The sequence below is a fragment of the Eulemur rufifrons genome, chromosome 16, assembly GCF_041146395.1.
Source record: "Eulemur rufifrons isolate Redbay chromosome 16, OSU_ERuf_1, whole genome shotgun sequence".
NCBI classification, from domain to species: Eukaryota; Metazoa; Chordata; class Mammalia; order Primates; family Lemuridae; genus Eulemur; species Eulemur rufifrons.
This window is the reverse complement of record NC_090998.1, coordinates 96,665,501-96,686,848: the sequence shown is the minus strand read 5'-3', so window position 1 is coordinate 96,686,848 and position 21,348 is coordinate 96,665,501. Positions and strand designations below refer to the sequence as shown.

Below are 21,348 nucleotides of genomic sequence, written 5' to 3'. Positions count from 1 at the left end.
ATCTGCCCGCCTCAGCCTCCCAGAGTGCTAGGATTACAGGCATGAGCCACTGTGCCCAGCCCAACAGTGTGTTTTTAAAAAATGTATCCTGACCACATGGGGTTCAACCCAGAAATCCAAGGATGGCTCAACATCCCACCTGCACTTTCAGTGGTAACCCAACACATTCACAGACAAATACATGATCATCTCAACAGATGTGTATAATAAAGTTGATAACATTCAATATTTATTTATGATTTTAAAAAATGACTTCCAGCCATTATGGAATAACAGCTACTGGATTTGCTCTCCTGCCAAAGGAGGAAAAAACTAGAAATCTGAAAAAAATATAGAAAGCAACTGTATTCAAACAGTGGACAAAGGACAGCGCAGGACTGTGATCTCTGAGAGAATGGAAACACATGACATAAAGCCTACAATTGCCCCAGTTTTCCACATGGAGGCATTTTCCAGACTGTGGTGCAGGCAGAGGATCCGATCAGAGTGAGGAAGTCTTGAGAGTTTAGACACAGAAGCCAGAGTTTGGGGAGGATGAAGTATTTGGAAATTGCAGATAAGTGTACTGGAGAGAAGGGATCTACTGAAAGAAAGAGCCAGAAATCTTCAATAGGCCCCTCTAAGCCTTTTGGTAAGTAATAATAAGTTGTATTTGTGTAGAATAAAATTCCATGAGGCTGAATAAACTACTGAGGAACTGAAGCTAAAAATTCACAGAGGTCACGTAGGACTAGGAGGTGTTCAAGATCCAACTAGTGAAATGGAGAGAATATATTGGAAACCTGGCACATTCAGTAAGGGTAAACTGAACAGAGTAAAGGCCACGTTAGCCTGACTCTAACAAAGCTTTAGAACAATTCTCAAAAGAAGCGAGCTGATGCACAAGAGACTTAGCTGATGCATAAGGGACTTAACTGACTGTCAAAAACAAGTGTAATATTCTTGTCTTAGTTCAAACTGCTATAGCAAAGTACCATAGACTGGGTGACTTATAAATAACAGAAATTTATTTCCCACAGGTCTGGAGGCTGGAAGTCTGAGATCAGGGTGCCACATGGTTGGGTTCCAGTGAGGGCCTCTTCCGGGCTGCAGACTTCTCGTTACAGCTTCATATGGCAGACGGAGAATAAAAGGGGTCCCTTTCATAAGGGCACTAATCCCATTCACGAGGGTTCTACCCTCATGACCTAATTACCTCCCAAAGGCCTCACCTCCTAATAGCATCAGATTGGGGGTTAGGATTGCAACATGTGGATTTGAGGGGGACAGAAATATTCAGTCTATAACAATTATTTAAAGGAGAATAACAAAATCTAGGCACTCAACAATGTAACATTCAGGCCAGGCTCGGTGGCTCACGCCTGTAATCCTAGCACTCTGGGAGGCTGAGGCGAGCGGATCATTTGAGCTCAGGAGTTCGAGACCAGCCTGAGCAAGAGCGAGACGCCCGTCTCTACCAAAAAATAGAAAGAAATTAACCGGACAACTAAAAATATACAGGAAAAATTAGCCGGGCATGGTGGCGCCTGCCTGTAGTCCCAGCTACTCGGGAGGCTGAGGCAGGAGGATCGCTTGAGCCCAGGAGTTTGAGGTTGCTGTGAGCCAGGCTGACGCCACGGCACTCTGGCCTGGGCAACTGTGAGACTCTGTCTCAAAAAAAAAAAAAAAAAAAGGGGCTAAAATAAAAGAGTCCACCCTCATGACCTAACCACCTCCAATACTCCCATCATGTTGGGGATTAGGTTTCAACATATGAATTTTGGGGGGACACAAGCATTCAGTCTTAGCAAGGACTTTATGGAACAGAGCTACCACTCAAGCCCAGGGCTGGTTATCTCCAAACTTTTACATGAGATAAACATGTAAACTGTGTAAGATTGTACAGACGGGGCACTGTGTAATTCCAGGGGCCCCCTTCCATGTAGTCTGTGCTCAACCACAAACAGCATCATTCAAATTTCCCTTATTTATGTCACTGTCATCCTAGATCTCTGCGACTTATGACCAAGTATTATCATAATTGTGAGAATATAAATTGGGATAACCACTTTGGAGAGAAATTTAGCAATATTTAGTAAAATTGAAAATGCACCTATCCTATGATCCCTATCATATCCTAGAGCAATGGTTCTCACAATACAGCCCATGAATCCCTGAAGTCCCTAAGATACTTTAAGGGGATGAGAAAGGTCAAAATTATTTGCATAATAATACTAGTAGTGATTTGCCCTTTCCACTGTGTTGACATTTGCACTGATGGTACAAAAGCAATGGCTGGTAAAACTGCTGGCTCCTTAGCATGAATTAAAGCAGTGGCACCAAACTATAATAGTAGTCACCAAATTCCTCACTGCTACTTGTGGGGGGAAAGCAGTTTCACTTAAGAATTTCCTTGATGAAGCAACAAAAATTACACAAGTACGCATACTGAAGCACAACGGCTGTCCAATTACTTGCATTATTGTTTCACGGAACACCATACTTGAAAGAACAACTGACAAACTACAGTTATTCAGACTTGGGTATCTGGCAGACACCTTCTCAGAAATGAACAAAGTGAGCGTATCATCTCAAGGAAAACAACTGATAGTGTTTGTTGCCAATGATAAAATTCGAATTTTTCAGGAAAACCTGTGTCCAACACCATGAGCTTCATTTCTCAATATTTAAATATTTTTCTGATGAGATTGGTGGTGACACTAACAAGTGTGTGATCTTTTTTTTTTTTTTGAGATAGTCCCACTCTCTCACCCTGCTCTGACTGGAGTACAGTGGCTCATCACAGCTCACAGCAACCTCAAACTCCTGGGCTCAAGCAATCCTCCTGCCTCAGCCTCCTGAGTACCTGGGACTACAGAAGCATGCCGCCAGGCCTGGCTAGTTTTTTCCTATTTCTTCATAGAGATGGGGTCTTGCTCTTACTTAGGCTGGTCTCGAACTCCTAACCTCAAACAATTCTCCCGCCTCAGCCTCCCAGAGTGCTACAATTACAGGCATGAGCCACCACACCCAGGTGATTCTTTGATAAGAGAGAGGCATTGATGCTAAAAGGTAGATGTGGGGCCACAGCCAGCTCTTCCTGTAAATGACTGTCACCCTCTAGACAAGCTTGGGTCCAACTCCGAGGACGTCTTTTTCATTGCACAATGAATAGCTACTGAGCCTCCTGACTGATTGACTTGGGAGGTCTGACAAGATCTAGCTCGGGACAGGCAGATTCTGTCACATGGTCACTGATGCCCCACGATCAGGTACTCAGTCTTCTCGGATCTGGTGTTCAACACTGTTTTCACTTGGTGAGTTCTACGGTCGTCTTGCCCCAGACCCCTGGGAGCGTGCATAGCAACTCTCCTGTTGGGGCTTCCCAGAGGTGCCACACAGGGTCCTTATCTGCCACAAATAAACCCAACCCTAACCCACTGGTTCTGCTAAGTGGCAGGGAAGGCTGTCCAGATCTTCAGCAGAGCTCTCTTTTTTCTCTGGGCCCCACTCAAAACTGGCAGTTTTCTAAGTTACCCAACAAACGGGTCAGAACAGTATTCCCTAGTACGTGCTGACTCCAGAACCCAGAGGTGCATCAAGTGCTAAGCCTCCGTCTTTGTGACAGGGACGCAGCATGCAGTAGCTGGTCCTCATCCTAGAGGTGATGCCTTGGCTTACCCTAGAATACTCCACCCCTGAAGATTTCACAGATATGGTAGGCTCCAGAACTTTTGAGGGTTTATCTCTTATTCTCTGACATGCATTGTCTTACCAAGGCCAGAGCACTTGTCACTTCTTTCTTCACCATGTCCAATTAGCATGTCATCAGTGTACGTGGAATGTCCAGGTCATAAGATCCCTAAGGACTATATTGTGACAGAGAACAGGAGAGTTAAAACAAGAAGCAAGACAAGGTATATGGCTTCCCTTCCCATATAAATGTAAACTTCTTTTGATCCTCTGTACCACTGGGAATTGAAAAGAATGTCCACCATATCAACATCTGCATTATCAAATGCCAGAGGTGCATTAATCTATTATAGTAAAGATACCACATCTGGCACAACTGCTGTGACTGGGGATATTACTTGGCTAAGTTTGTGGTAGTTCACCATTATTTACTTGAATTCACCTATATTTTGCACAGGCCATTTGAGTAAACTGAAGGGATGAAACGGTGACCACCACTTTAAGTCTTTGAGGGTGACACAATCCCTGCAATGCCACCTGGAATGCAGTATTATTTCTATCTTGGAGGGGTTCAGGTGGGGTGAAGAGTTTCAAGGGCTTCTACTTTGCTCTTCCTACCATATGGTTCTTATTCCACAGGTCAGGGATCAATGTACAAGCTCTGCCCACTGCTAGGTATAAAGTCATCCCAAGTATGCTCTGGAACCAGAGACGTAACCACAGGACTTGGTTCAGGATTCCATTTATCACCTGATTTCCATAAGCCCCTGCTCTAACTGGAGAGTCATGATGCTTTAGGTGCCCTGGTGCAAGGCTCAGTTCAGATCCTGTATCTAACAGCTTTTGAAAGTATATTAGTCACTTTGTCAAGTGGCTCCAGGTCCCTTTAGGGAAGGACTGGAGGAATATTTTTTGTATGTACTTATGGCGGCAGCATTGTAGCAGCCAACCCTCCCTCTCAATCAGTGGGCTCTGGGTCTCAGAACTAGCTCCCACATAAATACAGAGTGAGGGATCATGATCTTCCACTGCAGGAACCGACATTAGCCTGCTGATTACCAATCCTTGATTTCTTTCTGGTCATTCAGATCAAACAACATTCCGGTCAGATGCCCATCTGTTTACCCCGAAGAACACCACCGTTTGACAGGCACTGTCACAGATTCCTGTGGGTGGAGCCTTCCTGGCTGCCCTCCAGCCTGGGGCAGCAGCAGAAACGCAGGAGGCACGCTCTTAACGTGGGATGCCCTCCAAGTGAGGTGAGTCTGAGCCGCCGAGGCCAAGAGACATGAGGCAGCCCCAGGGGTGTCTGCTCCAAGGTAGGAGTCTTCGCGCGCCCTGGGTCTGGGTCTGCAACTGGTTCTAGGTCCGGAGGCAAGGAGCGGGGTGGAGGGGGGCACGAAGATATGAATTTCAAGCCGGGCAACAAAAGCCTCACCATTCAGAGGTGCGCTTCTACTGACAAGGGGGGTCTTGGGGTGACTAGGGATTTGGTGTGCCTGAAGTCACCGGAATTGCCCCAAGGGTCGCATTCTTTCGAGAAATGTTTACGGGCACCTAGCAGGTGTCCCCGCGCTCTACTCTGCGTCTCTCTCACACACGCACACGCGCTCTCCTCAGTGTCACCCACACTCGGGATCGGCCACACGCGCTCAGCGGCTTCCCGCCGGGCCCGACGGCCCCGGGGGCGGGGCCGGGGAGGCGGCACTTCCGTCGGAGCTGCTGCAGCAGCCGCCCGCGCTGCTCCCTCCGCTCCCGGACCCGGGCGAAGGTCGGGCTCCCCTCACCTGCGCCTTTCTGCGTCCTGGGGCACCTGTCCTAGGGCACTCAGCCCGCTCAGCTCCCAAGGACACGCCAGTTAGAGCCCGCGGAAGACTGGCCACCCCGCCCACGTGACACGCCGCTCTCTCGACGCTTCTGATTGGCTCACCCATCTCTTTGGTTCCGGGCCACGGGCCATACAGCGGCTAATCATTCCAGAGGCCCCGCCCACAGGGTGTAGCAGGCCCCCAAAGAGACAAGCCATTGGTTGTTGCTCCTAATAGGGGCGGGGCACAACGGAGACCCCCCCGCCCGCTGAATTCGGCCTTCGGAAAGAGCCCTCGGAACAGGATAGCGGACAGAGCGGAACGCCGCCGCGAAGAGCCGAATAGAGCCGGAGAGACCCGAGCATAACCGGAGAAGCGCAGACCGGCCGGAAACGGAGCCGAGCGCGGCCGGAAGGAGCCGAGCCCGTCCGAAGGGAGCGGAGCGCTGCCGGGGGTTGGGCCCCGCCGAGCCCGCGCCATGGCGGCGGAGGGGACTGATGTGGCCGGAGGCGGGGCTGTTGGCGGCCGCCTGGCCAAGGACAACTTGCGGCAGTCTAAGAGCCCGGACGCGGCCCCGAACCGGCGGCGCTTCTCGTCGCTGTCCCGTGACGCCGAGCGCCGAGCCTACCAGTGGTGCCGGGAGTACTTGGGCGGGGCCTGGCGCCGAGTGCCGCCCGAGGAGCTGAGGGTTTACCCCGTGAGGTGGGAGGTCAGGGGTCAGCCTCTCTGGTGCGTGGGCCGGGGTCAGGGGTCGCAGGCATCCTCGGGGCCCTCAGGACACTCCTCGTTGTTGCAGTCCCCGAGTGCCCGCGCCGGGGGCGGGGCAGGGGCGGGTCCGCGGCTGGCCTGGCCGGGAGGGGACCGGGGGCCGACCGCGGGCTGAGCGCGCCTGGTGTGGGTCTGCAGCGGAGGCCTCAGCAACCTGCTCTTCCGCTGCTCGCTCCCGGACCACCTGCCCAGCGTTGGCGAGGAGCCCCGGGAGGTGCTGCTGCGGCTGTATGGGGCCATCCTCCAGGTGAGGCGGCAGCGCAGGCCCCAGCGGCAATGGCTTTAGGACCTGTCACTGAAGTAGTAGTGCCCCCCTGCGCATGTGAGGACACTGAGGCTCACGGTCTGAGTAACTTGTACCTTATTATAATATGGCCTGTGCTCCGGAGCCTTCGGGCAATGGGACCGGAAGCCCCAGGTTTGGTAGGCGGAGAAAGCAGACCCTCCTCTGTGTGCCGGTGCCACTTTGCCTCCCGCCCCTCCTGACTCCGCCCCTTTGCTGGCCATCTTCCCCCAGGGCGTGGACTCCCTGGTCCTCGAAAGCGTGATGTTCGCCATCCTTGCAGAGCGGTCACTGGGGCCCCAGCTCTATGGAGTCTTCCCAGAGGGCCGGCTGGAACAGTACATCCCAGTACGCGCCCAGCCCTGCCCGCTCCTCCCCCAGGCACCTGCCCAACCCCTCCCCTCCCCAGTGTCTGCCTTCACGTCCCTCACCCCAGGTAGGGACTTCTCCCCCAAACCCTGACCTCCCCCCACTCCCCCAGCCCTTCCCCCTCCTGCCCCAGCCCCCTCACCACCCTGAGAGGTTCCTGGGTGCAGAGCCGGCCATTGAAAACTCGAGAGCTTCGAGAGCCGGTGTTGTCAGCAGCCATTGCCACGAAGATGGCCCAGTTCCATGGCATGGAGATGCCTTTCACCAAGGAGCCCCACTGGCTGTTTGGGACCATGGAGCGGTGAGTCAGGGGCCTCCCCAGGGCGCTGGCACACCTGAGCTGAACTCTGGTTCCTGCAGTTGCCTCACGGGGCTGCGACTGGATATGTCTGTGCCCTGTCTAGCCCTCCAGCTGAGCGGATTAGGTATCCCAGTATCTAGCATGGGCTCTCACAGAACAGGCTTCCAAACACTTGCCGGAAAAGTCACACAGTGACAGGAAAGTGGGCGAGATAGTCTGGCCTGAGGGGTAGACACGAGAGGGGAGGGATAGCAGGGTAAGAGTATCCTGTTCTTTGGGCTTCAGGTACCTAAAGCAGATCCAGGACCTGCCCCCGACCGGCCTCCCCCATATGAACCTACTGGAGACGTACAGCCTGAAGGATGAGATGGGCAACCTCAGGTGAGGGCAGGCAGGACCGCGGTGGGGAGAGCGGGGGTGGGGGCAGGAGCGTGCAGGAGGTGGTGCCAGGCACCTGATAGTGTTTGTTGAGGGCTGGGGGCAGGGCCTGGCCTAGGAGGGTAGCTCTCACCCTCCTCTAGTCACTCCGACTGAGGACCCCATGCCCCCATACCTCTGCAGGAAGTTGCTAGACGCTACCCCGTCACCAGTGGTCTTCTGCCACAATGACATCCAGGAAGGTAGGAGCAGGCATCTGAGTCTCCCAACCCCAGGTGGAGGAGCCAGAGGGCCCAGGAGTGACCAGAACCCACCCCATTCCCCCAGGGAACATCTTGCTGCTCTCAGAGCCAGAAAATGCTGACAGCCTCATGCTGGTGGATTTTGAGTACAGCAGTTACAACTACAGGTGAGGGTGGGAGGATGGCTTCCCATAGATCTGTTCCCATAGGGCCCTGGGAAAACAGACCAGGCCTTCATCTCTGCATTCCAGCTGCCCAGGGTATTTAGGGACTGAATGTCCACCTTATTCCTGCAGGGGCTTTGACATCGGGAACCATTTTTGTGAGTGGGTTTATGATTATACTCATGAGGAATGGCCTTTCTACAAAGCCAGGCCCACAGATTACCCCACTCAAGGACAGCAGGTATGTAGGCCAGAGGCTGGGGAGCAGGACCCATCCTGTGAGGGAGGAGGGAGGTGAAGTCTGGAAGGCATGGCCAGAAAGAGTGTTAACTGGGAAATACTCCATAGTTTTCCCAGTTCCTGACTCTTGTCCATTGATCTTAGCTCCATTTTATTCGCCATTACCTAGCAGAGGTAAAGAAAGGTGAGACCCTCTCCCAAGAGGAGCAGAGAAGACTGGAAGAAGATTTGCTGGTAGAGGTCAATCGGTGAGGAAGGAGGGGCAGGGTGGAGGTGGGGCAGGGCACAGAGGAAAAGGGGATTGAAGAGGTGATCAGACTTTGCAAGCTGCAGATAAGGATCCAGTGCAGAGTGGGGCAGAGGTGGAAGGTGAGGTCTGGGGCTGGCAGGGAGGAACAGTTTGAGAGCAGGAAGAGGCAGGGTGACGTAGGGGTTAGGACAGTGGGAAGACGTTAGAGAAAGTTAGCTTTGGGGATTGACCAGCGTGGGTGAGGGGATCCAAGCAGTGCCAAATGTACTCTTGATTGCCCCTACTTTTCCTGCCCTACTCCCAGATATGCTCTGGCATCCCATTTCTTCTGGGGTCTGTGGTCTATCCTCCAGGCATCCATGTCCACCATAGAATTTGGTTACATGGTAAGTAACCCAGCGGTGGGTGGGGGGAGTGCTGGGTGGGGCATGGGGAGCAGTAGGGCCACATGTTCTCCGGGAAGCCTGGGTAGTCCCAGGTGGCTGTGGGCAGACCCAGGTGGCTGTAGGGTGCTTGTCCCAGGCCTTCTCACCACTGTGTGGCGTGGGTTTCCTTCCCTAGGAGTATGCCCAGTCTCGGTTCCAGTTCTACTTCCAGCAGAAGGGGCAGCTGACCAGCTTCCACCCCTCGTCCTGACTCTCCACCCTCCCAGTCCTTGGATTTCTCCTCGAGCCTCCAGGGCAGGACCTTGGAGGGAAGGGCTCAGAGCAGAAGGCCCTGGGGACTGGGCTGAGGCCCCGAGGGAGACTGGGTTTGAGGAGGCTGACCCTCCCTGAGTTTGAGTGTGTCCTGTGATGGGCAGGGAGCCCCTGTGCTGTGTACCTTGAGACAATAAACGTGCTTCTTCCTTCACGCCCCGTCCCAGCTCTGCTCAGCAGCAGCAGAAAGTACCAGAACGAGGAGAACACACAGACGGACAGAGTGACCACTGCTCTCTCTGTGCAGGACTCCGGGTTTGAAAGCGGTTCAGGGTCACTCCTCCACTCGAGGTCGCCTATCCCCCCCCCCCCACCACCGCTCCAGCTTAGCAATAATAAATACTAGGAGGACTGGAGAGAGAGGAGGGTACAAAGAGGGCCCTAGAGGCGGACTGCCACCCCGGAGCACCAGGGCTCTGGGAACAGCTGAGACACACTGGTGACCTTTCCCCTACTCTCTGCTATTTTTAGCCCTAATGCCACCGTCCTCACGTGAGACCCTTTGTGGCCGCCCCCAGGCTCCCAGACCTTTGAGCAGCCCTCAGTGTGCAGAAACCCTGCCCCCTTCTTGACTCCCACCGTGGAGTGGGGTTCTGGTTCCCGCCCCGCATCTGTTTTCTCAGCCCCAATTTGGGAGCGGGTGTCAGGTTTCGGGGAGGGCGGGGCGGGGGTGGCCAGGCCTGAAGGACGTGGGTACACGGGCCAGAGTGGCCAGCCTCACACGGACAGGAGGGAACCCGGAGGGAACCCGAGCTGTGAGTAGGGGCCGGCGAAGGGGGGGCGGCGCCGGGGCTGGCACGGTGGGGCTGGGGGTCGCCCGAACCCCGCCTCTGTCCTGGCTGACTCCGCTTCCTGGGGCGTGTGTCCCCCCACCTGTCTTCTCCCCTCGCTGACGCTGCCGCCCCGAGGCCGCCCTTGGCTGTCACCGGGGCTCCCGGAGCTTTCAAGGCTCGAACCCTTGCGACCCTGCGCCCCGTGGGCCCCGTGGGCGTGAGGGTTCTGCCCGCGGCGGTTGGCCCGGCTGGGCTCCTGGCCAGGGGTGCGGGCGGGGGCGGGGCCACGGGACGGGGGGGCGGGGCCGGCCTGAGCGCGCCCCGCGCACCCTCCTGCCCCCTCCCAGGTGCCAACCAACCCCCAGAATGGCAGAAGCGCACCAGGCTGTGGCCTTCCAGTTCACGGTGACCCCAGAAGGGGTCGACTTCCGGCTCAGTCGGGAGGCCCTGAAACACATCTACCTGGCTGGGATCAACTCCTGGAAGAAACGCCTGATTCGAATCAAGGTGGGCACAGGTGGCTCTCCCCATCGCTTTCTCCCAGCAGGTGCAGAACGGAGTCCTCGGAGCTGGGGGAGAGGCCAGGTGTCAGCTGTTACCCCATTGTCAGGGTCCCTCACCACCCCCTTGGCTGGCAGTTCTGCTGGGTTTAGGCGCCAGTGTGCAGACACCAGACGGGTGCTCAAGGTGTGGCTGGACACAGTGAGGCGCAGGGGTGGAGGAGTAAGAAGAGCACAGCAGGTGGATGAAGGGAGACAGCCTTCCAGGCGAAGAACAGGAACCCTTTCCCGAGACTTCCCAGGTGCCCGCTTACCTCACACCCCCCTTCTCCATAAGAGTGCCTGTTTCTGCCCCACAGAATGGCATCCTTAGGGGCGTGTACCCAGGCAGCCCCACCAGCTGGCTGGTCGTCGTCATGACAACAGTGGGTTCCTCCTACTGCAACATGGACATCTCCTTGGGGCTGGTTGGTTGCATCCAGAGATGCCTCCCTCGGGGGTAAGAATCGGGCCGAAGGGCACCAGTGTCACGGGGGAGGGCGGGGCCAGTCTCCCAATGTCAAGGATCCTGAGCTGGGCAGATAGAGGACAGTAGCCTTACCCGCTGGGACCCCATGGTCTCAGACCCACGTCAGCTCGTGTTTGATGCCGTCAGACAGGAGTGTGCCCGGGGAGTTCCTTCCCCCTTGGTGCCTCCCCTGAGACGGCTCACAGCCGTCAACTGTGGAGTCAGAATTTCCCCACAGCTGGCCTCGATACGACCCCCTGCAGCCCTCGCCCCTTCTTCAATAGGTGTGGCCCCTACCAGACCCCACAGACCCGAGCACTCCTCAGCATGGCCATCTTCTCCACGGGGGTCTGGGTGACAGGCATCTTCTTCTTCCGCCAAACCCTGAAGCTGCTGCTTTGCTACCACGGGTGGATGTTTGAGATGCATGGCCAGACCAGCCACTTCACCAAGATCTGGGTTGTGAGCAGAAGCCGGTGGAGGGGTCTGGGCATCTGGGCTGAGATCCTGGGGGCCTCCTTTGGGGTTCCGAGTGGGGGTGGGGAGAGGCAGACGGACCACTGGTGCTGGCATGTGGGTTTGTCCTAGAGGGGCCAGGGTGGTTCTGAGGGTCTTGAGTGTTTGCTGGTTTGTCTCTGTTCTCTCCACTGGCTCCTACCCCAGCACTCTGCTCTGTGCCCCCAGATCTGTGTCCGTCTTCTATGCAGCCGACGACCCATGCTCTACAGCTTTCAGACATCTCTGCCCAAGCTTCCCGTGCCCAGAGTGGCAGCCACAATTCGGCGGGTGAGGGCCTGGCTCAAGCATCGCAGTGGACAGGGGAGGCTGGATTCAGAGGACTTGTCCAAACATAAGGGACCGTTCTGTGCAAAGAGTGGGCTTGAGAGTAATGGAGCTGGGTGAGGAGGGAGCGTTGAGAAGATTAAGACAGAGGTAGCCATTGCTTTCTGGCCCCCATGGTGACGATAACTTGGCTGGACAGTACTTAGAATCTGTGCGGCCCTTGTTGGATGATGAGGAATACTACCGCATGGAGATACTGGCCAAAGAATTCCAGGACAAGACTGCTCCCAGGCTGCAGAAATACCTGGTACTCAAGTCATGGTGGGCAGCTAACTATGTAAGTTTGTCCTCCTGGGCTCATTCTCACCGCCCTGTGTTCTGGCTGCCCCTCCCCAGCTCTGACCTCCTGCCCACCCACAGGTGAGTGACTGGTGGGAAGAGTACATCTACCTTCGAGGCAGGAGCCCCCTCATGGTGAACAGCAACTATTATGTCATGGTGAGAACCAGAGCCCCACAGGGCTCCTGTGTGTGCTTAGCTCTGTGCCCAGCTCCAGGGCAAAAGACCCGGAGGACAGCTCAGAGCCCTGCTGGCAGTCGCCGTGGGCCAGTGGGCATCGTGGAGCAAGGCCTGAAGCAGAGGGAGGTAGGAGAGGAGATCTCGGGAGAGCAGCTCAGAAGCAGCTTAGGAGAGATGAGGACTCTGAGGATGAGGAGACTCCAGAGACCCCATAGCCTGTCATCACCTTGCTCAGTCTCTCAGGCTATGTCACCTCCTCTCTTGGTTCCCTTCCTGGTCTCTCGGCCGCAGCTTCCAGCTGTCCTGACACCATTACCAGGGAACTTTCTAAAACATGCCTCTGTGGAGCCAGACCACAGGACGAGGGCCAGGCTGCTCTGAGAGCTCAGGAGGTCACTGTCTTCCCCTTCCCCATGTGACTGGGCCTCCTCCTGACTCTGGGCCTCCACGGCCAGCCTCCTGCCTGCACGCTGTGCCCCTCCCTCCCACTGTCCAGGGCAGCTGGCTGGAACACTGCCACAAGCTGTCCTTGCAGAAACTCTTACAAAACTGGCCTGTACCAGAGATTTTAAACAATTTATTAGTGGTAGAGCTCCTTTCTCAAAGCAAAATAAGTAAAATATGAGTAAATAAAATAGGTTATCAAAAAGCAGCTTGGGCCAAAGCTAGAGCAGAGGATTAATGGGGTCCCTTGTGCATTTCTAGAAGTTCACCCTCACGGTGTGTGCAGGATGTACTGGAGAGGGGGACAAGACACCTCAGGCCCTGGATGGTTTGGTCCTCGGGCCGGTGAGACCCGGGTGACCCCCCCAGAAGAGGTGCCCACCCTGCGGGCTCTGCTCTCTTTGCAGGACCTCGTGCTCATCAAAAACACAGATGTGCAGGCAGCCCGCCTGGGAAACATCATCCACGCCATGATCATGTACCGCCGCAAACTGGACCGTGAGGAGATCAAGCCCGTGAGTTGAGCCAGGGCTGAGGGTGGGACAGGAGAGGAGACCCGACTCTGAGCTGTGCCGGGCCTTCCCCCAGGTGATGGCGCTGGGCATTGTGCCCATGTGCTCCTATCAGATGGAGAGGATGTTCAACACCACGAGGATCCCCGGCAAGGAGACAGGTACCAGGCCACAGCCAGGCACCCACTGGCCAAGCCCTTCCCTCACAGCTGTGGCCCCTGTGGCAAGGTGCCCCGCCATCTGCCCGTCACCAAGCATCCCCAGCGTCTAGGGTTGTGAAACTGTGAGAAGTAGTCAGTCTGTGACAGATACTGGACATCTGTTATTTGTGGGCTTGATGCTGGTGCAGGGACCCCAAGGGGCCCAGAACAGAGCCTCCCCCCTGCAGGGGCTCACTGTGCGTGGGGAAGGTAGTCCTGGGAGGAAAGAGCAGCAGGAGGTGTCCCGCACGCGCTGAGGAGGACCATGGATGCCCTCCGTGGAGCCTGCAGAGGAGGGGGGAGGGGCTCACCCAGGGGCCAGCGAGGCCGCAGCCTTCCCTGCTTCTGGCAGCGTCTCCTCCTGCAGTTGGCATAACTACCGCTGCTTCGGTTTCCTCTTCTGGGAACGACCTCATAGGACTGTTGCTGGAAGCCCCCACACAGGGCCCCCAGGGGAAGGGAGGCCCAGGGCAGAGCAGGAGTGGCAGGGGCCACCCAGTGTGAGGGAGGTAGACCCTTCCCAGAGCACGTTTGGGGGTGCACGGTGCTCCCCACGGCCCTGCCTCAGCTCGCTGTGGCCTCTGTCGCAGACGTGCTGCAGCATCTCTCGGACAGCAGGCACGTGGCTGTCTACCACAAGGGGCGCTTCTTCAAGGTGTGGCTCTACGAGGGCGCCCGCCTGCTCAAGCCTAGGGACCTGGAGATGCAGTTCCAGAGGATCCTGGACGACCCCTCCCTGCCTCAGCCTGGGGAGGAGAGGCTGGCGGCCCTCACCGCAGGCGGAAGGTGCCGGCCTGTGGGAAGGGCTGTCCTGACTGAGGTTCGGGGGACAGAAGCTCAGCCCCGCCTGCCGCCCTGGAACTGGGGCTGGAGATGTGACCAGGAGAGGGTGCGCAGGGCCTGCGGTAGTGGAGGGCACTGGCGGTGACATCAGTGGGACAGCAGGTGGCAGCTAGGTGGGAGTGCGTGGAGAGACAGCCGGCACCCCCACCTCCCCCATCTCCAGGCCCAGCCAGGTCCTGGGAGGCGCCTCACCCAGGTCCTTGTGCTGCAGGGTGGAGTGGGCACAGGCACGCCAGGCCTTCTTCAGCTCCGGCAAGAACAAGGCTGCCCTGGAGGCCATCGAGCGCGCTGCTTTCTTTGTGGCTCTGGATGAGGAGTCCTACCACTACGACCCTGAAGACGAGGCCAGCCTCAGCCTCTACGGCAAGGCCCTGCTACACGGCAACTGCTACAACAGGTGCGGCACCCCAGCCCCACAGGTTAGAGGTTAGAGTTTGAGGTTAGGGGTTAAAGTTAGAAGTTAGAGCTAGAGGGTTAGGATTAGAGGATTAAGATTAGAAGTCAGGGCCGGGCGCGGTGGCTCACGCCTGTAATCCTAGCACTCTGGGAGGCCGAGGCGGGTGGATCGCTCGAGGTCAGGAGTTCGAGCCCAGCCTGAGCAAGAGCGAGACCCCATCTCTACTAAAAATAGAAAGAAATTATATGGACAACTAAAATATATATATAGAAAAAATTAGCCGGGCATGGTGGCGCATGCCTGTAGTCCTAGCTACTCAGGAGGCTGAGGCAGGAGGATTGCTTAAGCCCAGGAGTTTGAGGTTGCTGTGAGCTAGGCTGACGCCACGGCACTCACTCTAGCCCGGGCAACAGAGTGAGACTCTGTCTCAAAAAAAAAAAAAAAAAAAATAGAAGTCAGGGTTATGATTAGTAGCGAGATAGAGTTAGAGGTTAGGGCTAGAAGTTAGAGGTTAAACTTGAGGCTGGAGGTCAGGGTTAGTGTTAGGGATAGAGATTACTTTTAGGGTTAGTGGTTACAGTCAGGGTTAAAGGTCAGGGACAGACATAGGGTTAGGGTTAAGTTTGGGGTTAGTGCTTAGGGATAGGGTTGGATCAGGATCCGAGTTAGACAGTTAGACTTAGCTGGTTAGGGTAGGGTTGTAGGTTAGGCTCTTGTGGACGTCCCCGGCCTTGGATCCTCATCGTGTCTACCTCTCCTGCAGGTGGTTTGACAAGTCCTTCACTCTCATTTCCTTCAAGAACGGGCAGTTGGGGATCAACGCGGAACATGCATGGGCAGATGCCCCCATCATCGGGCACCTCTGGGAGGTAACAGCCCTGGAGAGGGGACCTGCAGGGCAGGCTTGGAGGGATGAGGCTGGCGGCTCAGTCTGGCCCTCCTCCTGCAGTTTTCCCTGGGCACGGACAGCTTCCACCTGGGCTACACAGAGACTGGGCACTGCCTGGGGAAGCCGAACTCCGCACTGGCACCTCCTCTGCGGCTGCAGTGGGACATTCCTAAGCAGGTGGGGCAGGGGCACCTAAGTCACTCTGCCTCCCCCTGCCATCCGCGCCCCACCACCCGGCCCGGCCCTCAGGGGAAGGGACAGGAACTTCTCACCGTGCTGGATAGGGTCCACACTGGCATCCAGAACAGAGACCCCTCAAGGCCATCTGTGGGTAGAGAAAAACACGTGATGCAAAGCTCATGTCCATGCAGCACCTGTTAGCGCCTCCCTCCTCCCCACAGAGCTCAGCCTGGCCCCTGGTGGCCAGTCCCCCCGGGCTGTCCTCACGGCCCCTCCTCCTAAAGATGTTGGGGCTGGCTTTGCCCTTCATCAGCTGAACTTCACGCCTCCTAGACGTGACCCAGAGTCCTGCTTGGAGAGCTCTACCCCCGGCTGACCCTTTCCATGTCTCCGGCAGTGCCAGGCAGTCATCGAGAGCTCCTACCAGGTGGCCAAGGCGCTGGCGGACGACGTGGAGTTGTACTGCTTCCAGTTCCTGTCCTTTGGCAAAGGCCTCATCAAGAAGTGTCGGACCAGCCCTGATGCCTTCGTGCAGATTGCCCTGCAGCTCGCTCACTTTCGGGTAGGAGCCCCCGGGCTGCCGAGTGGGCGGGTGGCACCAGTGCCCACCCGCCAGATTCACCCCTCTGTGTACCCCAGGACAGGGGTAAGTTCTGCCTGACCTATGAGGCCTCAATGACCAGAATGTTCCGGGAGGGACGGACTGAGACTGTGCGTTCATGTACCAGCGAATCCACGGCCTTCGTGCAGGCCATGATGGAGGGGTCCCACATGGTGAGTGTCCCCACCCACGGAGGGGGTCCCAGTCACATGGTGAGGGGTCCTCTCCACGGCCCGTCTGCCTGAGGGGCCAGGGCTACTCTTCACTCCGCAACTTCTGCCCCCCAGAAAGCAGACCTCCAGGATCTCTTCCGGAAAGCTGCCGAGAAGCACCAGAACATGTACCGCCTGGCCATGACAGGGGCCGGGATCGACAGGCACCTCTTCTGCCTTTATGTGGTCTCCAAGTACCTGGGGGTCAGGTCCCCTTTCCTGGCTGAGGTCAGTGGTGTTGGTGAGCGTGTCCTCTGTCTCTCTGCCCTCTCAGGCCCAGGGGCTCAGTCTGTTCTCTATCTGGCGACGCCCCTAAAGTTGCCCTAGAGGGCAGGGCTGGCTTTCCTGCCCACACCCCACCCAGGCGTGCGGTCCCGGGGCCAAGCAGGACCAGCTCCTCCTCGTGGAGCAGGCAGTCTTGGGGGGCTGGGGACAGACAAATATGTAATCTCTCAGGTGGTGGCAGCGTCAAAGAGGCTAAGGGGGAGGGACAGGCAGGTCGCTGGGGACTGGTGTGGCAAGATTCATGGGGGCCGGGGCCACGGTGAGGGAGCTCCGGCGCTCACGTCCGTTCCTCCATCCTTGGCAGGACAGGGCCGGGCCTGGTCGGACAGGTGCGCTGCGTGCATCTGACTGACTGCGGCCTCCCTGTTGCAGGTGCTGGCAGAACCGTGGCGCCTTTCCACCAGCCAGATCCCTCAGTCCCAGATCCGCATGTTTGACCCTGACCAGTACCCCCATCACCTGGGCGCTGGAGGCGGCTTTGGCCCCGTGAGTGCCCCTGGAGCGGGTGGGTGGGCAGCTCTGGGGCCCGGGGGTTTCGGGGAGAGCCCAGGGCCTCGAGGTCAGCCCGGAGGCAGGAGCACCTTGCTTAGAGGAGAACAAAACTGGACCGCGTGGAAGCAGAATGGTAGCTATGGACCTAGGCAGACAGGTACCTGGGACCCACCCGTCCCGACTGCTTCCCCGCGGGAGCGTGACCACGTCCAGGGCTGGTGTCCCGGGGACTGGGTAGCACACTGGGTGCTGCTCACCCAAGAGAGTGCTGCTGTCTCCCACTGAGGCCTCCACAGGGGCTAGTTTGTCAGAAGGCTAGAGACCCCCTTGGAGAGGAAATGGTCCAAAGTATGAGCCCCCTGAGACCTCCACAGGGGCTAGTTTGTCAGAAGGCTAGAGACCCCCTTGGAGAGGAAATGGTCTAAAGTATGAGCCCCCTGAGGGAAACTGGGAGGTCCTGGAACCCTGGGTGGGGTCCAGAACTGCAGGGGTCACCGTTCTTTGGTTTTCACACTGTTTGCTGGGGGTGGTCCTCGGGGAAAGTGCAGCCTATAGGGCAGGGCCCCTCCTGCAAACCTGGTGGGAAGAGCAAGCACATCCGCTCGGCTCTCGGATCTGCAAGGTTTGATCTGTGTCTTTCCCTTCACCCCTCGTGTTACCCTTAGGTGGCAGACGATGGCTATGGGGTTTCCTACATGATTGCAGGCGAGAACATGATCTTCTTCCACATCTCCAGCAAATTCTCAAGCTCAGAGACGGTGAGTGTCTCCTGCTCGGGCTCAGGCCTGAGGAAGGGGGTGCCACCTGGCTGGGGAGGAGTCCTTGCTTGTGGGGACAGGGGTGCTGGCACACCTGAAGGTGCATCTGAGCTCTCGGCTCCCACAGAACGCCCAGCGCTTTGGGAACCACATCCGCCAAGCCCTGCTGGACATCGCTAACCTTTTCCAAGTTCCCAAGGCTGACAGCTGAGGGCTGGAGAAATGCCAGCTGCCCTTTCGTCCCCAAGTTGTGGAGGAAGGGGCCTGTGGCTGGTTCCCAGGCATGAGAGGTGGCCGTGCACAGGTGCCCAGGCTCCCAGGACAGCTTTGGCAGAAGGTGCTGCCGTGGAGATGCTGCTCCCTGCGGGCCCAGCTGGTGGAGGTGGGGTTGAAGCAGGGAGGGAATTTTTTCTTTTCTTGGTAGATAACTAATAAAAATAAGGCTGTGTAATTCTCTCTCAGCCCTTAGGCACTTGTGTTTTGTTTGGGAACTAGAAGGCCCTCTCCCTGTCCCATCTTAGGCCAGAGAAGGCCAGGCTGGGAGACTATTCATGAGGGACTTATGACCTGCTTTGAAATGTGTGTCTCTGCTGAGTGATGCAGGCTCTGAGATCCTGTCCACACCCAGGTGTGTGGTGCTCGGAATAAAAAAATTTTTTTTCTTTTTGGAGAGGGTCTCACTCTGTTGCCTGGGCGAGAGTACAGTGGCATCATCACAGCTCACTGCAATTTCAAACTCCTGGGTTCAGGCGATCCTCCTGCTTCAGCCTCCTGAGTAGCTGGGACTACAGATGCATGCCACCATGTCCAGCTAATTTTTTTTTATTTTTTGTAGAGACTCCTGGGGTCTCACTGTTGCCCAGGCTGGTCTTCAGCTCATGGCCTCAAGCAATCCTCCCTCCTCGGCCTCCCAAGGTACTAGGATTATAGCCAGGAGCCCCCGTGCCTGGCCTAAATTCTTACTTAGAACCTTCACTTGTTCCCCGCGGCCACTTCTGTTTGTTTGTCTGCCAGAGAGGAGGGCCCAGCTGCCTCCTCCACGCACGAGTATGCCCTGTGCACCCTCTGGGCTCAAACACAACCCTGCAGAGGCCCTTGGCCCCACTAGGCATAGAAAAGAGCTGAAGGCACACGCCTGAGGTCGGGGTGCCAGGTGGCCGTGTGTGTGAAAGGGCACACGGAATAACGTATGCTCCTTCAGTCAGGTCAGCTTTTCCATTAAACTAATCCCAAGAGTAAATCCGTGCTTGAGCCCAGGAGTTCGAGGCTGCAGTGAACTACGATCATGATACTCACTGCACTCCAGCATGGGCGACAGAGTGAGACCCTATCTCTAAAAACAAAAAATGAACAAATAAAAAATAATCTTTATGAAAAGTATAAGGAGGCACTCAATTACTACTGCTGCATGCTGAAGTGAATCCAGATCTCAGCACTCTGCTAGGTGCTAAAACCCCAGAATTGAGTTAGATTAAGTGCTGGGCTTTCACTCAGGAACCAGTGTTTGTTGAGTACCCACCACAGACGTGGCCCCGTGCTGGGGGTTCGGCAGTGAACAAGGCACTCTCTCTGCCCACATGGAATTCACTACTAGGTGAGGCATGATCAGGGGACAAAACAACTGGCAGGAAACCAGGAGGCTTTTGGAATAGTCCATTTAGCAAGTACAGTCATGTATCGTTTAATGACAGGGATATGCTCTGAGAAATTCGTCACTAGGTGACTTAGTTGCTGTGTGAACGTCACAGAGTGTACTTACGCGAACCCCGATGGTTAGCCTGCTGCACACTCAGGCTGTACAGTATGGCCTGTTGCTCCTGGCCACGACCTTGTACAGCACGTGACCGTCCTGAATACTGCAGGCAACTGTTACACAGCGGTAAGTATTTGCATATCTAAATATATCTAAACATAGAAAAGGTGCAATAAAAATATAGTATACAGTATAAAAGATAAAAACGTATACCTGTATCGGGCACTTACCATGAATGGAGCTTGCAGGGCTGGAAGTTGCTCTGGCTTAGTCAGTGAGCGAGCGGTGAGTGAATGTGCAGGCCCAGGACGTTACTATACGCTACTGCAGACTTTACAAACACTGGATACTTAGGCCACACTAAATTTATTTAAAATTTCTTTTCTTCAATAATAAATTCATCTTAGCTTACTGTAACATTTTTACTCTGTGAACTTTAATTTTTAAAACTCTTTTGTAATAACACTTAGCTTTCAACACACATTTATAACCTTATTCTATACGTTTTTTTCTATTTTTAAAATGTTTCATTTTTTTCTGCTTTTAAAACTTTTTGTTAAAAACTAAGACACAAACGCACACATTAGCCTCGGCTTACTCAGGATGAGGCTCGTCAATACTGTCCTGCCGGCAGGTCTTCAGGAGCAGTAACAGGCACGGACGTCACCTCCTGGGATAACAATGCCTTCTTCCAGAACGCCTCCTCCAGAACGCCTCCTGAAGGACTTGCATAAGGCTGCTTCACAGTTAACTTTTTTTTTTTTTTTTTGCAACTAGAAGGAGTACGCTCTAAAATAATGATTAAGAGTGTCGTATGCTAAATACATAAACAGCAACAGTCACTTATTGTCAAGCACCATGCACTAGGTGTAGCCCTATGCGGCACAGTAGGTTTGTTTATGCCAGCATCCCCACAGACATGTGAGTCATGTACGGTGCTGCGACGTCACCACAGCTACCACATCACGAGGCAATGGGAATTTTCCAGCTCCGTTATAATCTTGTGGGACCACCGTCACAAACGCAGTCCATCCTAGACAGGAACGGTGTGCCGTGGTGCGTGGCTGCACTTACTGAGTGCCTGCAGTGTGCAAGGCACCGGAACAGTGAACAGAACCGGCAAACACAATTCCTTCTTGTGGGGCTCAGAGGCTAGTAAGGGAGATACAGACAATGACCGAGAAGAATGTGTAAATTACATAGTGAGTCAGGTGGTGACAAGTGCTGAGGGGAGAGACACATGGAGGAGCAGGTAGCAAATGCAGGCAGTGGCAAAGGCAGGCCTTCCGGAGTGGGGTCACTGGACTGCAGACCTGGAGGAGGTGAGGGAGCAAACCATACCCGAGGACAGAGTATTCCTGGCTGAGGGGACGGCAGGAGCCAAAAGCTTGCAGAGGGAGGTGCCTGCTGTGATGCAGGATCAGCACAGAGGGGCCTGTGGCTGGTGTAGTCACGAAGGGGAAGGGCAGGAGGGCTCAGAACAGCATGGCAGGAGCCTCGCAGGCCAGACTCTGGCTTCTCTAAAT

General features: G+C 55.6%; 2 protein-coding genes across 4 annotated transcripts; both read left to right on the top strand.

Moving 5' to 3' along the window:
* The first annotated feature begins 5,754 nt into the window (after window positions 1–5,754).
* Window positions 5,755–9,113, top strand: CHKB (choline kinase beta). The gene is made up of 11 exons (XM_069489261.1): window positions 5,755–6,182; window positions 6,387–6,495; window positions 6,766–6,879; window positions 7,068–7,201; window positions 7,487–7,582; window positions 7,763–7,821; window positions 7,907–7,988; window positions 8,118–8,226; window positions 8,370–8,473; window positions 8,780–8,861; window positions 9,037–9,113. The coding sequence occupies exons 1-11, from the start codon at window positions 5,959–5,961 to the stop codon at window positions 9,109–9,111; spliced, it is 1,188 nt and encodes a 395-aa protein (XP_069345362.1). The 5' UTR covers window positions 5,755–5,958; the 3' UTR covers window positions 9,112–9,113.
* A 795-nt stretch (window positions 9,114–9,908) lies between these two features.
* CPT1B (carnitine palmitoyltransferase 1B) lies at window positions 9,909–18,718 on the top strand. 3 transcript variants are annotated; one of them, XM_069489259.1, is made up of 19 exons: window positions 9,909–9,928; window positions 10,294–10,453; window positions 10,806–10,945; window positions 11,239–11,416; window positions 11,639–11,740; window positions 11,937–12,074; window positions 12,158–12,235; window positions 13,108–13,215; window positions 13,289–13,373; window positions 14,003–14,198; window positions 14,467–14,652; window positions 15,416–15,521; window positions 15,602–15,718; window positions 16,119–16,283; window positions 16,361–16,495; window positions 16,610–16,762; window positions 17,192–17,305; window positions 17,977–18,069; window positions 18,197–18,718. In XM_069489259.1, exons 2-19 carry the CDS (start codon window positions 10,313–10,315, stop codon window positions 18,278–18,280), a joined length of 2,319 nt encoding a protein of 772 aa, XP_069345360.1. In that variant the 5' UTR covers window positions 9,909–9,928; window positions 10,294–10,312; the 3' UTR covers window positions 18,281–18,718. The 3 variants fall into 3 exon arrangements, with proteins under 3 accessions (XP_069345360.1, XP_069345359.1, XP_069345361.1); XM_069489258.1 differs by lacking the exon at window positions 9,909–9,928 and having other exon boundaries at window positions 10,215–10,453; window positions 18,197–18,282; window positions 18,532–18,718; XM_069489260.1 differs by lacking the exons at window positions 9,909–9,928; window positions 11,639–11,740 and having other exon boundaries at window positions 10,252–10,453; window positions 18,197–18,601.
* Window positions 18,719–21,348: the final 2,630 nt, after the last annotated feature.